This window comes from Sebastes umbrosus, chromosome 4 (genome assembly GCF_015220745.1).
Source record: "Sebastes umbrosus isolate fSebUmb1 chromosome 4, fSebUmb1.pri, whole genome shotgun sequence".
NCBI lineage: Eukaryota > Metazoa > Chordata > Actinopteri > Perciformes > Sebastidae > Sebastes > Sebastes umbrosus.
In genome coordinates, this window is record NC_051272.1 from 23,925,850 (window position 1) to 23,945,043 (window position 19,194).

At 39.8% G+C, this 19,194-nt stretch overlaps 2 protein-coding genes across 4 annotated transcripts in view; both read right to left on the reverse strand.

The window, feature by feature from the left end:
• Positions 1-1,114, reverse strand: part of rassf7a (Ras association domain family member 7a) — a 39,164-nt gene extending 38,050 nt beyond the window's left edge. The window contains exon 1 of one of the 2 annotated variants that reach the window (XM_037767360.1): positions 973-1,114. The gene's annotated coding sequence lies outside the window, so the exon portion shown is untranslated. The remainder of the gene's footprint in view (positions 1-972) is intronic. The other variant, XM_037767362.1, reaches the window with a different exon arrangement.
• A 4,701-nt stretch (positions 1,115-5,815) lies between these two features.
• On the reverse strand, positions 5,816-17,897 carry lrrc56 (leucine rich repeat containing 56). 2 transcript variants are annotated; one of them, XM_037766056.1, is made up of 13 exons: positions 17,723-17,858; positions 16,239-16,303; positions 16,016-16,103; positions 15,330-15,390; positions 14,000-14,096; positions 12,740-12,937; positions 9,280-9,457; positions 8,964-9,194; positions 8,674-8,741; positions 7,906-8,048; positions 7,556-7,764; positions 7,007-7,358; positions 5,816-6,460 (listed from the first exon to the last, which is right to left on the reverse strand). In XM_037766056.1, the coding sequence occupies exons 4-13, from the start codon at positions 15,356-15,358 to the stop codon at positions 6,316-6,318; spliced, it is 1,650 nt and encodes a 549-aa protein (XP_037621984.1). In that variant the 5' UTR covers positions 15,359-15,390; positions 16,016-16,103; positions 16,239-16,303; positions 17,723-17,858; the 3' UTR covers positions 5,816-6,315. The 2 variants fall into 2 exon arrangements, with proteins under 2 accessions (XP_037621984.1, XP_037621983.1); XM_037766055.1 differs by lacking the exon at positions 16,239-16,303 and having other exon boundaries at positions 17,723-17,897.
• Between the last annotated feature and the right edge of the window lie 1,297 nt (positions 17,898-19,194).

Here is a 19,194-nt window from a genome sequence, read left to right on the forward strand (position 1 = left end):
TACAAATTATATATAAAATGATATATATAAAGTATAGTTTGTTGAAAAAAATGCAAACAAAAGTCATAGTATAGTATGTCGAAAAATGTCAATAAAAAAAGTCATAGTATAGCATGTCTTAAAATTTCATAAAAAAAAGTCATAGTATAGCATGTCTTAAAATTTCATAAAAAAAAGTCATAGTATAGCATGTCTTAAAATTTCATAAAAAAAGTCATAGTATAGCATGTCTTAAAATTTCATAAAAAAAGTCATAGTATAGCATGTCTTAAAATTTCATAAAAAAAGTCATAGTATAGCATGTCTTAAAATTTCATAAAAAAAGTCATAGTATAGCATGTCGAAAAATGTCAATAAAAGAAGTTTTCGAAAAACTCTTTAATTGCTAATTGTATGACAAATGCAAATATTGTTACACAATTAGACAAGCAGATGATGATGATAATAATTTAGTAGCCTATGTGATGATGTTGTTGTTGTTGTTGTTGTTGTTGACATATTGCTGTGATTAAGTATAATTGCCATTTTCCTTTAACTTACCAGTAACTTTAGCTTGATGTTAGAGTTTTTTAAAATGAACCACACCTACTAAAGTCACCGTTATGGAAGACAACGTTAACTAGTTACATTTTGAACATATATTTTGGTGTTAAAGTCACTAAGTTGAGATAGTCGACCACTATTTGACAATATTGGCATATATATATATATATCACTTAACATAGAAACGAAGCCAATTAAAGTTACTAACAGCAAGGTCGTCGACTAATTGAAGCGTAACTTGTTTAAACTTCACAACAGGGTCAGAGAGTGTGTTGAGGTTTTATCAGCTTGGTTATCCAGCAGTCAGCAGGTGCAGCGCGCGCTCTGCAACACTTGTTACAGAACTTGTTGCATCCTTTAGCAACTAAAAACAATAACAGTAACACTTTGTTATGTCAGGAAATGAAACACAAGGTGAAAACAACTTACAAGTGATTTAGTAGTCGATGTTGACACGACGGACAACCGACTTCTTCATCCTCTAGTGAGTCTCTTGTCGCCAAAAGTTGGCTGGTGTCAAGCCATCCCTGAAATAGAAATAAAACTGTGTCCGGTCTTCAGTTTCAAATTAAAGGCATTAATTGACAATATTTATTGTAAAAAAAAAAAAATTAATGAAGTGAAAATGAAAAAAATATATATATATCTATGGGAAAATGTTATATATAGATTTTATTATTATCATTATTATTATTTTTCTTGAAATTCATATGCGCCCCTGTGTGCTTTGTAATGGACATTATGTCAATTTCCCTAGATGAGTCCTAATGAACGTTGAAATAAAGATGTCAAACAGATAAAATGTCTTTGTTGTATTTTAATCTCATAAGAACTGGATATACAGAGTCACACAGAGTCTACAGAAGAGTGCCTGCAGGAGAATATTACAATGTGATTATATAGAAATCTATTTGTTGTTTTTAAAGTGTCCCAGTAAAACATCAACACACAGTACTTTCCCACTACATGAGACATGCAGACAGAGTAGACAATAACTTTCCACTGTTGCACAAAGAGACATCGCTTCATACATAGTAATTTTCTATTACAGCTTAAACAAAATACCATATAAAAAACTAACATGATTACTGTCACTTCCTGAGGAACAGCCATGGCAACAGCATACAGATAACATAAAGGGGAAGTGACTTGGGAACTAGGTCCTTACCTATTATAATAAAAAGCTGGTTGTGTCAACACATGGCTTGAGAAAGTCCCAGACAACACAACACGTTGGCAGCAGTATCTGATTCCAAATTATGAGAACAGTACAGTTTTTATGTTACAGGTATATTACTCAGCCTAGCTGAGATGGCAGCAGATAGATTACACAAGGCTACATTGTTGGATTATATATTGACTATGTGATTAATTACAAAAGAGTACACAATCGACACAATCTGATATTACCTGGGATTGGTGCAGTTGACGTCATTCACAGAGGCCATGAGGAGATAGAGTCTGACAACACTGATGCAGGGAGCCTTCTCTTTAAAATATGCAACATGTCACCGCATGTGTTTTCAGCTATGATGAGGAGGAAGTGTTAGAAGCGGAAGGTTGTAATTGCTTCTGCAATCATCTTTTCGTCATATAAAACTCTCATAAATAAAGTCTATGTTGTTTCCCATCCATGTGTTAACTATCATAGACCTCAACAAGATTGGCCAAGGGGCTTACTTGGATTTGTACTGGAATACTTCAATAACACTTTTTTTTTTGTTGTTGGGTCATGTTGGCCAAAACATGTCTATAACTAGAAGTGCACTCGGAGAGCGCAGACCTCCGCCAATGCAGGTTTCATTCAAATCCATCCCGGACTTTTGGAGTAATCCTCCAAACGGACAAACCAACAAACCAACCAACAAACAAACCAACAAACCAACAAACCAACGCCAGTGAAAACATAACCTCCGTCCTAGGCCTTTGGCCTTGGTGGAGGTAATAAAGTGCTGAGAAGCTAAATGACTCACAAAATGATCTAGAGCATTCAAAGTTTAAATCATATATCCCTCTACCCAGATGAATTTAGGAAAAATGAAAATGAATGCTGCCTCAAATGTTTCACTTATATCTTTCTGTGCCAAACATTCCCTCAACCACTGAGTCATGTTTATGGAGTGACAACATGCCAACATGTCACCCCATGAATATAAAACTAAAATAAATGTTGTATTCGTCCCACAAATTACAATCACTGCTAAAGACTTGTTGAGGAGAAAACAACAAAAAGGAATCAATAAGTAGAACAGCTGTTTGTGGCTTTTTTTTGTTCTTCTGAAATAGATTATTAAACACATCTTCATCTTTTTCTTTAAAGCATGCCAAGATACTGTAATATAAAATGTATGTGATGCAATAATAGTAGGCAAACGGAAAACAGGTTTCTGTCCCGGTGCCAAAGCATTTCTTCTCTTCCTCTTGAATAACAGGTAATCCCCGATGCCTCTCGCTGCTCATAGTTACTGAACTCATGACCTTGAAACAGATTGAGCGGGAAATGCAATATTAGTATATCAATTCAGCATTACAAAGTGATGAGTCAGAGGAATTATTACTGATATAACCTCTCCATACAGTGTGATATTGTTGTTGTTTTTTTTAATATCTATTGTCTCTGATTATTTTATATAAAATATGATAAAAGCACAAAAGTTCATTCAATTTTATGTTGTTTTTTAATTAAAAATGGTTCTCTGATATGTACTTGGAGGTGCTGAGGGGCTCGACCATGTTGAAAGAAAACCAACATTGATAGTGGAACCCAGGCTGGTAATGTATATTATATGCAAAGACAATGAAGCTGTATGAATTGTCTTAGCATACAGCTTTATCACCCTCTGTGTCACAAACATTAGTTTCAATTGAGAAAAGCTGTAAATATGAAGAAGTAATTATGATTAACTGTATGCCTTTTGTATACCATTATGGACCCGCATGCAGTTGTAAAAGTGTCAACAGAAAATGAGTTATGGAGCCTAACTGTCTTGCGTCGAGTGGAATGTTCCTTCCGGCGGTATCCTGTGGTCTTGCATATACTGTACAAACAGCCTCTCCTGGGCCTGTCTGAACTCATACTGTAGGTGTTTCCATTTACAACGCCTGCTAGGACCAGGGACTCGTATCATGTCAAAACAAAGTGGGAGCTTCCTATGATAACAAAATCGAATTATCATTCCCTTTCAGCCACAAAGGTATGTTGATGTGTGTTTTTTCCACACCCATCTTGTTAGCTACAGTAACAACATGAAGGAACAGCAGCATTACATCTGGATAGATTATTATATGAACCTCTTGTCTCTGATGGATTTTGAGAGTCATTTGGGGAACGCAACTACTTGACATGATCACAAACTCAACTGAATCACATCAACCACATCTGGTATTTGTTTTACTGGTATTCACAGCATGTGTTGACACAGTTTTCTCCGCTTCAGTCTGACAGAAATATATGCAGTTTGTTTACCCGTGTTTGTTACAGAGAGGAACGTAATAACATTATCCTACTTCTGTTTTTTGTTTTAATTTATAATCATCTCTGGGGAAAAGGTTTCACAAAGCAAATTTGTGACGCGGTGGCACTGCTGCACTATAATTGTCTTTTTAATTTGATTTTTGGTTAAAAAGACCACATCCACATCTGTTTAATTAGATAAAAGAGAGATAGAAGAGAGGCATGCTTTTCAGAAGAAACCATTTCCTCTTTGACAATAGTGGTAACTCAAAATGCTATAACGAAAATAAATCAGTGCCGAAAAATCATTACTATACTGAAACTGTCGTTTCACTACATATCAGACATTCATTATTGATTTTAGGGCTGTCCCTTATTTCATCGGCTATTTAGGGATTTTTATATATAAAAAAAAGAAGCATTCGAATACTGATTTGGAGGTCGATAACCATGGCAATGGTCGAAGCTTCGAAGCTTCAAAGCATTCGGGTCAGCCCAAATTGATTTTCAGCTTTTCTCACAGTACCATCCCAAAGCCATAGAGGAAAAGGCCCTTCTGGTTCTTTGCATCATCTGGTAATAACTGTGTTAGAAAGCTTCTCACAGGCCAGATTTTGTCTCTCAGTCCCAACCAGCTGTGAGCACGATCCCTTTCAGAGAAATTACAAGACTATTCAGAGAGTAGGTGGACACTATCCCACTTTTCCACCATGAAAGGCCTCTCCTTTCATTCCACTCTCCCCCATCTGTGTCTTGAGACATAATAGCACCATGTGAGATGAGAGGGTGGATGAAAACACCTGACAGAGAGCGAGGGAGCCAGGCAATGCTACGAATGAAGCAGCCCTGTGAGAGGATGATCGAAGGTGGTAGAGTTAGGTGATGGAAAGAGTTCCTAGAAAATAAGAAATGTGCCAACATGTTGCATAAGAGCTGTCTTATGGTTGATTGCATAATACACACATCATACATTCCTATGGCAGACATGTGTAAATCTTCTAATCCGTCACTGTGATGAGGAGTATTAGTAGTGCTCTGTAGGATTAATGACTGACCGTGCCTTGTTACTTTGACATTTATTGACATTCTGTTTCTGTGGACAGCTGAAGCAAAGGTGACAGAAATATGGGAAGTGCTTTTTAATGAGTGTGTCTTGGTGTGTGCGTGCGCTCATGTCAGGTATTCATGCAAATGGCCGGGCAAGTTTGGAAACGTCTGTGTTAAAATTGGCGTTATCTTCAAAACAAACTGCTCTCAACACTACATAACAAGGTATTACATGTGGCTGCCTCTCTGGTCCTCATCCACCCAAATGCTGGAAGTCATAAGTGTGTCTCAGGGACAAAATCAGTCTGAGAGTGTCCTTCACGGTGCAATGGATGGGTAATTTGCCATAGCTCTAGGAAAACAACAGGATATGTCACAGTTAGAACATATAAACTCTAAATGGACTTGATTTGTTCCACTCAATTACTCATGCTGTGTATCAGTCAATACATCATGAACCTTTTTTCTCCTGTATTTGCAGTGTGCAGGGCCAAAGCTTGCATGCTTAATGTTTATATGTGGGTATTGTAAATCACACTACCTTTGATGTAAATGCCACCTTAGATGTGGCAACAAAGTGAATTAATCTTATGTTTCAAGGTGGTGGATTGTTTGACCGAGGTGGTTGAAGCAATGAATGAGTTTTTGATTTCATGTTTTCAAATAGTGCCCTCAAGTGGTAAAATGGGACTATTACACTATGAATATCAACACAGTTCACTGTAGGAAACCTAAACTGAAATGATCCTTTACGAAAGACAATCTAAAATGTATTGACATTTTTTTAATTGAGTAAAATACAAGGTAGTATTTGAGCTATAATAATTTCATGTTTCAACCTGAGAAATGCAAATATGAGGTATTAGTCACATCCCCTTTATTTTTCCTCCGGCTAAAACAGCCATCACAAAACCAGCCACTCAGTAGCATTAGAGGGATTATCTCAGTGTAGCAAGTCCTCCAATAACACTGTTACTCACGTCGCAGCATTTCTGGGAATGCTTTCAATATCTAATAGATCTTCATTTAAAAAGAAAAGGAGAAAGAGAGAGAGAGAACGTCGTATGGCGAAATACAGGTAATTCCAACACACCTTAAAGCATGGTGTGAGTGAGCAATTAATGGGAATGCCCCTTAATGCTCCTCCACTACCACTACCACTCTGTTCTTAAAGGTATTGAACAGTCACACTAATCATACTGATCACTGGCCAGGCAGCCAAACATCCACCCACTCTGGTGTCAGTCTCGGTGTGAGCTCCCTCTGCAGGGCTAGTCTATGTGGTGCTGGTGATGTCTCTGTAGAGCCGCCCTGGCTGTGTGAGGACGAGTAATGGCTGGTCTGTCCAGGAGTTTGGACATCTGGGGAGTTTGAAAATGCTTATTGCCAGACTGTGCCCATAAGTCCATCTCCGCACTGAAAGACAGAGAAGCGTTCTTTATTACCATTGACTTTAACTCTAAAATGATCACATCATGCATTTGGAAAAACACATGGTCATGCTTTTCAAACATCCACTGATTGTATTTAAAGGGGAACTACACCCATTTTCAAAATGAATACATGTTATTCCTTTGGTCTAAGACAGTCCACAAAATATTAATAAACATGAACAACTCTCTACCAAATCCAAAAACTAGAGTGCTGAAACTCAAACTTGTGATGTTATAAGGTATAAAGTGTGTAGCTGCTCCATAGACAAAATCAGTCACAAGTTTGATACTTACCTCTCAGGTTTCTGGCTTTGAGAGAGAGTAGCTCATGTTCACAAATATTGATTGAACTTTCCTAGGCCATGGAAATAACATTTTTGGAATTCTTAATTTAGGTAGTGTTCCACTTTACATCACCAGTTTAATTCAGTATTTTTCCAAAATGCATAGCATTTTAAAATATATAGTTTTTATACTGTATAAATACATACACATTGGTATATAAAAGCAACCTTAAATAATGCCATACCGTGAATCCATGAGCCCTTTACCAAGGGCATTTGTTGGAGGTGGGTGGGGTATGTGTGCATGCCGGGGCAACAGAGGACCATCTGTCCTGGTCAACTGCTGGACCCTCTGGAGTGTCCGGTCTGTGTCTCCTGCGGGTGTACCTGTCCTAGGGGAGCGCCCTGCTCTGCTGAAATCAGGTAAATGTTCTGAGTTGGTCTGACTGAGTCGAAGCCTGCGTGCGCGGCTCCCCGGTGGCTTGCGATTACCAGTTGTTATCGTGGCACCGAGAGGGGGGGAAGGGGACAGCGTGGTGTCTGGGGACAGGGACAGTCGAGCCACCTCAGGGGACAAGGCTTGTCTGGGATGCAGGTCTGAAAACAAAACAAACAAAAGCTTTAGTAGCTGCCATTATACATATAATATACAGTATATATATATATATAAATATATATATAAAATCTGTTTGCTTTCAACATAGATATTATTATGGATAGATGATCATTATCATTTTTTACTTCTCAGTCTCTTTATAAGCAACAGCATGTATCTTCATTCAGTGAGTATTCACCTGGGGAAAGAGACTGGAAAGACGAATCTGGTGAGGCAGTATCTCGGCTGTCACCATGCTCCTCTGCTCCATGTTCTTCATCACTACTGTCATTCCTTGCACCACCAAAGCCTTCTTCTTCATCATCATCATCTTCCCCCTCTTCTTCATCACTATGACGAATAGCCAGGACCTGTGGTAATCTTTCTGTCTCTATGGCCTGGAGACGCCTGGAAAAACACGTAGAATGATGTTTAGTTCCATTCCCCTAATGTCTACATCAGTCACATATGAAAAAAAAAAGTGTTCATTGTGTATCATTTAATTTCCAGCTTAAGAAAAGAGGAGTGAGGTGTGTAAGTAGTTAGTACCCGCTCTGCTGCTCCCTCCAAGCTCTAAGCTCAGCAAACACATCGATGCGATCTCTGACATCAGGCTCCTCAAGGTCGTACGTGTGTTCTGGTACATGGATGGGGAGGTCACGGGGGGTGAAAGTAGACCTGGTGGGTGCTGTCTATGAGGCAGATAAAGAGGGAGAATGAGGATGAGGCGTACTAGAGAGGAAGCTAGGAAACATAACAGAGTAGAGGCCTAAGAGCTGAGTACATTAATTATGGATAGACGTAGATAGAGCAATGGTCAGACAGAGAGGGAGAGCAAGAGGGGCTAGACAGACCAGGAGGGGAAGGTAAGAGGACGGCAGAGAGTGACAGCAGCGGTGTGTATATGCCAGTATGACAGATAACATGATGTTGGCAGTGAGAGCCCCATCTGTCAAGTCCCTCTGACACTGTTACACCCTTCACACATCTCCATCCCCCGTGTCCTCCCACCACCGCGCCTGTCCTCTCAGGTTTCTGTCCTCCTGCTAATAATTAGCTCCTTCTGTTTATACTGACATGACATTAAAGAGATGAGCCGGTGGTGTCAGACAGCCATAATGGCCTGCCAAAGCCCATAACGCTTGCTGTTCCTCTCAGTTGACACTAAATACTCCACTGTGTGGGAAACAGCATGCAAGAAATGATAGACTGGCGTGGATTCATTTGAGATCTGATTAACACGGATCTGTTTTTCTAAGGACAAGACGTTTTTCTCACTGAAGTGAGGGAAAGTTGTAGCCAACACACGCCACCTACCCTCAACTTTTCTCTTCTCGCTCGAATGGCCTGGACTGGGTTTCCGCAGAACAGAATCTTGCCAGCTCCTTCAAAAAGCAACGGATACGAGAAACATTTCAGTGAATCAAACTGTTTTCTGACACAAAAAAAAGTCCTCTTGGTGGCACTGTTGAGTAAAGATTGCAACGTTTATCTGCATATGCTAATGAGAAGAAAAAGGAACTTGCACTAAAATGAAATAAAATGCACAGATGGAAATGTTGAGAGAATACGGTTGGATGTAGAAGATCTCACTGTCGGTGCCTAACCATGTGTCAGGATGCTGGTTTCTGCTTCCACTGTTGCCAGATCTGAGTCTGCAGAACCAGGTCTGGATCCAGGAGGGGAGAGAACCCCAGGCCTGGTCGTTGACATGGGTCTGGAGCCGGTGTGGGGTCTGGAGCCTGCTGACGAGAGGGGCCAGACGCAGGAGCGGCTGGAAGCAGGGCGCCAGGCCGAGCCGGGTCTGCTATAAGGACATGCACTGTCTGCTGTTTCCTCTACAAAGACAAAAGTGAGTGGCCCATTAAATACACAGCTGTAATTAACTGGTCCGCATCGAATCACTCAACACAACACACACACCGTCTTCAGTAGCTGCCTGAGAGGAGTTGCAGTCTCTGATGGAGTTTCGGAGAATGGCCCAGTCCTCTCCCATGTTGCTGTTGCAGCTCAGCCCGTCCTCCTCCACCCTTAAATCGTCTAGGTAACACAGCTGAGGGACCAACTCCCTCACTGCAGCCCGATAACTATAGTCCACCGCCTGGGTAGAAGGGAGGAAGCACAGAGTGAATGTAGAGGACAGACAGGTGTTTGAAGAGGCAATTAAAGGGGATATTAGTTAGAAACTGTGGCTCAAATGTATGCACAATAGTGTATGTAACACTGTATACTCAACACAAGCATGTGAAATTGTCTGTTTCAGATATCATGACTGATATATTGAATGACATGCACTTTGTGAGGAAAAACGTGCAGCGATTGATGCATCGTGGGAAAAATGCTTAACTTATGACAGATTCAGGTGTCTCATGGGTGTAGCCTGTGAACTGTCAAACGTAATATAAAACATCTTACAGTTCACACAGTAAATGACATCGGTTTTGAAACTGGTGTTGACATTAACTCATATTTTGTCTTTTCATTCTGTTAAAGAGGTGAGACGCTGCACGTACTGTTTTGTTTCACTTGAATGACTTTCATCAGCACACTAAATGAGCTGATCCATTATTTTATGACATGTAGCCTTTAGTGTACTAAAAGCCATGAGTGCATTATGTAACAGTGTTTTTGATGACTGCCTTTTATAAAAAATTGATGCACATATTCCTGCTGTGGTTTCAGTTTATGTTCCAGTGACAATTATATAGAAGACTAATTTAATGAACAGACTACTCAGATCTGTGCTTGACATAATATACTGATCCACTTATTGATGTTTGGTTCTCCAGTTGGCTCCAACAAATGTAACTGTTACACATGTGATCTAAATTATATTCCATTATAGCTACAGTATACTGTTGTAAAGGAGATCATCAGGAGGTCATCATTAAAAAAATAAAGTATTGATTTATACAGTCAACCAAATCAGTGATACTCTAGCAGTCCAAACAAGGGACGGTTCTAAATCGTCAATTGTTACTAGCTAGAGCTGCAACGATTAGTCGACTAATAAATTAGTCGATTGACAGAAAAATAATTGCCAACTATTTTCATAATGGATTCTACAAAGATGTCAGAAAATGCTGTTTTCAGCCTCTCAAATATTGAGATTACCTGATTTCTCTGTTTATATCATATTAAACTGAATATCTGGGTTTTGGACAAACAAAACAAGACATTTAAAGACATCACCTTGGACTGGGATGGACATTTTTCACTATTTTCTGACATTTTATAGACCAATCGATTTATTGAGAAAATAAGTCGTCAGATTAATCGATAATGAAACTAATCGTTAGTTGCAGCCCTATTACTAGCATCACATTAATGTAAAGCATATTAACTAACGTTCATTCTATCTTTTTGCACATTTTTTGACCATTATGACATCTGTGGAACTTAACTTCTTTGAGAGAGAGAGAGAGAGAGAGTCCAGTAAATTACTGAGCTGCTGAGCGACCGAATTAGAGCTCGGCACCCCTACCCTTCACCAAACCACACAGATGCAGTGAATGAAAAAGAGAGTGAAGGGCTGGCAGAGAGGAAACGAAAGAGAAAAGAGGAGGAGAATGAGGGCTGGGTGAGAGGAAGTGAGCGGATGTGTGTGTGTGTTTGATGGGAAGAGAGAGAGCAAGAGGAGTGATAGCTTGGCAAGAGAGCAAACCCGAGAACCCCTCAGTCCCTACAAAGCGCAGGCCTAATGCATATTCAGCTCAGCATCTCCCCTCATTGCCCTAGTTTCCTAATTAATGCTCTGCTGGTGGGTGTAAATAAACACATTCACAGTGGCCCAAAAAACTCACAGCACACTGTGTGTCTCGCATCAGCAGAAGGTGGAAATGCAGCTTCTACCTTGTATATCCAGCTATATCACTGAATAGGTCCGTGGTGAGGTGCTTTACGCACCAAATAAAAAATGTATTGGCCAGTTTTCAAAGAGATGGAATAGCTCTGTATTGTGGAATTAAAACATTTTGTCTGTGTCATGATGACTTATGTTTGATTATTTGGATGCCTCCTGCTCTCCCAGAATCCTATCTAGTAATCCTATCCAGACACAGAGCGGTGAGATCACACAGATACTTTCATGTCTCAGCGCATGCTAATTACATTTCGGTCATTATCTGACAAAGCCATGAGGGCTGACAGCCTGCTAGCACAGGAGAGACAACTAACTGAATGATACCTACATCGCAACCACAAGTTGCATTTGCAAGTTGGCTTTTGCAACATCAACTGAATAAAACACTTTCTTTTGAGGAACTCCGCCCGGCTCCTTGCTCAAGCTTTTATTCAGCTACAACCGTTTGCCAGATTGCTGTGACTCTCTGACCCTTGCGCCACGTGGTATTGGCTATTTCAGATGGCATTAATCCAGGATTTTAAGTGTATTCTGCTGTTATATGTCAAAGGGGACCTATTGTGCTTCTGTGCTTTTTCCCTTTCCTTTAGTGTGTTATATAGTTTTTTGTGCATGTAAAAGTTCTGGAAAGTTACAAAACCCAAAGTCCACGCCAAAGGGAGTTACTCTCCCCCACAGAGACACTGCTCCTGAACCGCCTGAAACGCCTTGCTCTAAGTCCCGCCTTTTCTACCTTAACGTGGTGATGTCACCAAGTAACACGTTTGCATAATACCTGCCTAGCAGCTAGTTTGGCCCTCAAACACAGCTAGTTAAAGCGGAGCTGGAGCAGAGTCCGAAGGGTTTGGTTAGGTCGACCAATCACAACAGAGTGGGCCAGCTGACCAACCAGAGCAAACTGGGCTTTTCGGAGGGGGGTGGAGCAGGAGCGCAAACAGAGCAGTTCAGACAGAGGTGAAAAGAGGTGCTGCTGAAGCCAGTATGAGAAAAATAAAGTGTTTTTTGAACATTAAAGCATGTAAACATGTTCTAGTAGAAATCCAAAATACAAGTTTGCATCTGAAAATAAGCACACTAGGTCCTCTTTAATCTGGATAAGAACATCAGCTACATGTCTACACACATATGCACAGAAAACATGTTAATACACACACCTCCATCAGACATTCTCCTTGCATTATCATCAATGCATCATCATGCTTGGATGGTGACACGATTGCTGATCAGAAATACGGTACAGGCGGATACATGACTTTTGTAGCTAATTTTGTCTCTCCCTGATGTCTCCAATTCCACTACACTCCCTTTTGGAACAATGCTTATTTGTCAAATGTCTGCTGAATCACAAAGAACAAACAAGGAGCCTGACAAGGACAGGACAGATATGTCTGATGAAGGAAATTTGAGGTTTGACCTAATCTATGTTACTTTATTCATGGGCCAACTCTTTTTGCAGGTGGCGACAAATGTAACAATATTTTGTTTTGTGGCATAAACAACATTAGCAGAACATTACCCTACCTGAATGGCGGTGGGGTTTGGGCGCACACAGACCGGGTTTCCCTCCAGGGTGAGCGTCTGGAGTTTGCCACACAACCCAAGATACTGAATCTGGACTAGATCATCAACGTCATTCCCTTCCAGATCTAACAGCTGCAGATTCTCCAGCATGCCAATCTGACTCAGGTCTGACACATTGTTATAGGCCATGTACAACTCCTGAAACAGAGAGAGAATGTACATACATACAGCGTAGTAGAGATTGGTAGAGGGGAAAGAAACTAGATTGAAAAACTAACAGACAGAAAGTGAATTAAACACAGAGAGAGCCAGTGATACAGAAATACTGTACACAGAATGGGGAGCATGTTAGGCACACAGGGAGAGTCAGAAAGACAGATATGGTATCTTCCTATCTCAGAGACTGTGATCTTAAGATCACAAGAACTGTGATCGCTAATCAACAACATCATTACTTAGGAATTTTCAATATTTGCTTTATATATATGGAAATTATCTGCAGTACTACTTGTTTGACTCGTGGGAAAATGTATCACCAGTGCAACATGACAAATGGAAAATTTGGTTAAAATTTAAGAAACAAATTTAAAAAACAATTTGAGAAATTTGCCCAAGAATTTTTTTTTTCTTTTTCTTTTGAGCTACATTCAATTCAATTCAATATGCTTTATTGGCACGCGTGTAACAAGGACAATATTGCCAAAGCATAGAGTAATAATGAGATTATTTAACCATCCATCCATTATCTGTAACCGCTTATCACATTCAGCACAATTCACCCATATTCGGGTCTGGAGCCGATCCCAGCTGACATTGGGCGAAGGCGGGTTACACCCTGGACAGGTCGCCAGATTATTTATTTATTTATTTATTTATTTGATTGTTTATTTATTTATTTAAAAGGATCCCCATTAGCTGATGCCAATGGCAACAGCTAGTCTTCCTGGGGTCTGAAATCCAGTACATCATATTTATCATATACATACTACAACATCACTTTTGAGTTACGCTATGTTCAACTCATATTAATCTCTGACTGCGTTACATTAAGAAAGCGGTCATTCAATTTATATCATCTATAACTAATTAGCCTCAAGGGCCAATATCAGGGAAAAAGAAGTACATCATACTTTATGCAGCATCACATTTGTGATTATAAAGAAAAAGAACAATTCATTCTAAATTTAGGAACTAGGAAATTAGGAAAGCATGGCACTTCTAATTTTTACCCCAACACAGAGCCATTAGTAACCTACAAACCTTGAGGGAGGATAAAGTAGAAATACCATCTAGGTCATGTAGAGAACAGCGAGACATCCACAGCACCTGCAGGTGGGAGAGGGTGGTCCCCAGGTCTCTAAGGAGACAAAACTTGATTTAGAGGCAGGGAAGGGAGTTACACAACATAGTGAATCATGGGAAAGGCTATCCCTATAGTCCCTTGGCTACTGAAGCTAGAGGCTCTTCTCTCTCTCCCCCAATATGCAGGCCTCTCCTGTGCCTCTCGCTTGTCTCAACAGCACACCCCTGCTCTGACCCTTCCAGCAGAGTCTCAGTCGGTGTATCTACAACCCCGTAATAACACCCTCTCCACTACAGCTCCCACAGCCCAGAGCAGGAAATGCTATCAGAGGCAGTGCACGTCCGGCTGGCTCTGCTCTGCTCCTCTCGGGGTGGAGCAGACAGCTCCCTATCTTTCTGTTTGTACTCTCTTATCCCTCAGCGGTCTCTCGGGTAACAATTCTCCACCTGTCCTGTTATGAGGACAATTTATAATGTGTGTGTGTGTCTCATCCTGGTGGTTTATTGCTTTTCTTCTATCCAATTGTGATGACACAGCTGTGGCTGCAATCAAGCTGGTAGGACAATCCAGGAGAAACTGCGCATATTTCCTGTATTCTTTTTTTTTCCGGGACTGTCCGAGTGGACAAATCTGAAAGCTGATATGCCAAAAACCCCTTTGTGTCCTATTGTGAGACAGGTGGGTGAACCTGTTCTCCATGTGTATCTCGCTCCAAGACTGTACGGAACAACACATCTATTGGTGTCTGGTTTACAAGCAGCAACATGCATCTTCCATACAGAAACAATGTATTACAAGTTCCTGTTGGAAAACCTTGGCAGAAGCAGAGTAGAGCCCTACACCTGCACTGCAGGTACACATGCCCGTGACTTCTGACCTGCTATTCTGCTTCAAAGCACTATCTTTTTATGACTTCCAAGGCCTCTCGCTAAAGAGTGTCTTCTGGCACACATGTGACCAGCGTGAAGCATGACAGTAATCCCCATGTGTCCATCGCTGCTCAAGGTCAAATTACAATTCTCTTTATGGAAAGACCTGGACCAGCTTGCTTTGTTTCTAAACATAAACTAAACATGAACTGGGTCATACAGCGACAAGAAGCGTACATCAGTAGCACAAATTCAGTTTTGTTTAACGCCATATTTCATTCTTGGTTTCGGTATTAGCAGCTTCTGGAGAATCTGTAGTATTCCATGAGGTAATGTCAACATAATATGAGTGTGATCATTATCTTTTCAATAATACAAAGCAGGAAGAAAACAAGAAGATGGTGTTATGTAACTTTACCTTACTGACATGATCGTGCTGTTGTTCATTTTGAGCTGCACCAGCTTGGGCAAGTTGGCACCTGTAAGATGATCAGATAAACAAAGATCTCTCACTTTCATGTAACAGCGGGGTGATTATTTACTGGGTTTCAAACTAGCCTCCTGGTTCAACTCCACATTCACCTCATCAGGCGTTTGACCTCAATTAGCTTACAGGAAGAGCACCAACAGTGGCAGGCCTGGCGTGTTGACTCACACATGCACAGACTTTGCTCTGTCATGCCTGCACTCGTTGTGCAATCTAGAATTTTCTGAGGACAAAGGTGAGCATGATGAAGATGTTCTTCCACTGTGGTTAGCACACCTGAGAGGAAATCTAGTATGGATATGTTGTGTGCGTCATGACAATGTCTCTATGGTTTGTGATTGCCCATGTGGTCATAATAAGCATCTGTTATGAATCAACATTGTACAAAGTGTAAAAATCCTTATATCAGTATTTCAGTTTTATTGAAATCTGAATTTATATGCAATAGGAGTTACTGAGTGTGTGGCCATGTTCGCATAAGGAACACTAGCTATAAACAATAAAACCAATTCAAACAGTAACCCCTACAGAGTACACATCAAACTTTGTACCAGTGCAATATAGTTTGAAATAGTTGATTTACGTTTGTAAACGCCTTGATGTACTGTATATCTTACCAAAGTTACCCAGTGTGTTTTCTTGTGTGTCTACGCAGATTTCCAGAGAGGTCACTTGAGAGAGATCCCGAGTTCCGCATAGTGATTCCTGTGAGGGACGGAAATTAACAGCATATATTGAACTGGATTTTGTCTTTACTCAACATAGTTTCATCATTCAATATACATATACCTATGACTTTTCATGTGAAGCATGTGATATGAAATAATTCTGTCTGCCCACCTCTCCTTGAAACAACAATCTGCACAGCTTGTGCTGCCTTTTCTGTTGTTACTGCTCATAGAGCACTTCATCAGGCATAGGAGAGGGCAATGACATACTTATTTCATCACAATACACACATAATAAAACAGGGAGGATACATACAGTAGATGTTAAAGAGGACCAATTATGCTTTTGTTCTGTTTCCCTTTCCTTTAGTGTGTTAAAGGCTTTTGTGCATGTAAAAGGTCTGCAAAGTTACAGTACGAAGCCCACAGAAACACTGCTTGTGAACTGCCTGAAATGTCCCGCCTTTTCTTCCAATCCGTGTCATAAAAGTAACACTTTTGAGTAATACCTGCCTAGCGGCTAGTTTGGCACACACTCAAACAAAGCTAGTTAGAGCGGAGCTGGAGCAGAGTCCGAAATGTTTGGTTTGATTGACCAATCACAACAGAGTGGGCCAGCTGACTAATCAGAGCAGACTTAGCTTTTTCGGAAAGATGGGGGGGGGGGGGGGGGGGAGCAGCTCAAACAGAGCGTTTCAGACAGAGGGTGAAAAGAGGTTCTGCAGCAGTAAGTATTCTTTTAACATTAAAGCAGGTAAACGTTCTAGTAGAAACCCAAAATACAAGTATCCACTTGAAAATAATAATAATAGTTCCTCTTTAATCTGGATAAAAACATCAGCTACATGTCAGGAGCTCAAACAGAGCCGGTATCAGAAAAGTAAAGCGTTTTTTTAACATTAAAGCAGGTAAACATGTTCTAGTAGAAACCAAAACATACAAGTATACACCCGCAAATAAGCATAATCTGTCCTCTTTCAATTCAATCTTCATGTTGACATGTGTAATGTTATCCCTCAACACCAGTCTCTCCACAAACATCTTGGAATCCAGTTACATAAATGTCACTGCTGTGACATACACGAAAATGAAAATAACAGATATCTCAGATAATAGAGGTTTACTTAAGCCCATTATGCACATAGACCCCAAGTGCTCCACAGACAGACTCAGGAAATCCTTTGTGCCCCGAGCCATCAAACTGTACAACACCTCTCTAGGGAGGGGGGGGGACAAAGGAGGACGGTCTGCAGGACAGATAGTAATGCACTATACTCATTTTTAACAGTCTCTTCTGCACTATATTCACGTTTTTAAATAGTCGTGTATCACAGCTGTTACCCTGCACTATATTCAGTTTTAACAGTTTTCTTCATCTCCTTGTATTTTTATATCTGGTATATTTCTTTGTACTTTGCACTACTAACTTTTTTACTGCCTTTTTACTAACATGTTTTGCACTATGGAACTGTGATGCCGGAAACTTGAATTTCCCTCGGGATCAATAAAGTTACTATCTATCTATCTATCTATCTATCTATCTATCTATCTATCTAGACTAACCACATGTGAGATGTGTCAGATAAAAACACAACTTGGTGTATCAGTGGGATGAACACTGACTCTATCTTTTAGGCACACACACTGTGAATTTACCAGCTTCTCTGGAGAGAGGTAAAGCTCCACTGCTGTTTCAGAGTCCTCACACGGCTTGGGTGCAGGAGTTGGGTTTATTTGTCCTGATCCACTCAGCTCAGTCACTAGGACCCGTGCCGTGCCAGGCCGGACCTCCTGGCACAGAGACCCATGACAGCAACTCATCTCTCACCTATACCTGAAATTAACAATATGGAAGTGTTTATTTGTTTTGCACAATTCAAGACTATACAACATAACAAAAAATAAATAAATTAATAATATACAGTGCAGGAAGAGGCAAAAAAAAAACACTGAGCTTATCTGAAGCCTCCACCTATAGAGACAAGATTAATATAAAGAAATAATATGACTACATAATAGTGATAACAAACAATTAGGACAAGATATATATAACTAATTAGCTAACAAACTAGCTTTAACTGCTATGGTTAAATGTTGACATATATATATATAATATTCCACTCTAAGCTAATTCCAACGACATCTACTACAAACGGAATATTATATAGTATTATTATATAGAGTATATTTACCTGTTGCAGGAGCCTGCAGACTAAAAGCATCTGTACATCTTGCAGACTGAGGACACTTTGCTTACAAGCAAAAGTTTGCTTGACAACCACATTCGACTTCCTGGATACGGCACTGAGAGGCCCCGTGGCACCCTGGGATATGTAGTGCACGTGTAACAGTGGAACTCTTTAGGTTAATGCTTAACTAATAGTTATCCTTTAATGCCACTATTATCAAAGATTAATTTGTAAACCTCTGTTTCTACTACCACAACATTAACCACCTACACTGGTCTGGTGTTGCCTTCAAATGCTCGTTGTAGCCTTTGGAAATGTGAGCTTTCACATTCCTGTTACAACAGTAATTTAATAATTCAGTTCAATTAATGATGTCTAATTATCTTTTAATATGTTTAGATACATTTTCTTTTTTTTCCTGTACTGTTTCTTTTGTATTTATTTCATTGTTTTCATTGGATTGTTTTCCACTGTTTGGTTTGTCTGCACATTTTGTTTAACTTTTGTTGTATTTTTTAAATTATGTTAGTTTAGATCTTTCTTCCTTTTTTGTTATTATTTTATTTTATTTTATTGTTTTCTCCTGGGGTTGGAGGGGAGGTCCTTTGTATAAGCCTGTAGTTTCATGACCTCTCCTGACACATTTCTTGTTTGTTTTTTTCATTGACTGGATTTTGTGCAGTTTTATATATGTGCAAATAAATAAATAAAAATAAATAAAAATAAAATATATTTGTTTCTTAATGGCTGTTTATCTAAATTAATGTAAAACAGAGCTGCTTTTTGATGCAGCGTCAGAATAAAGAGGATCCATGTAGGCATAATTCATGTTTTATTTCAATGAAGCCTACTATAATGATGGGGTGGAGGGGGGAGAAAATAATAACTGGTTTCTTAAGTTCAAACGAGTGAAAATTTAAACATACCGCAAAATCTGGT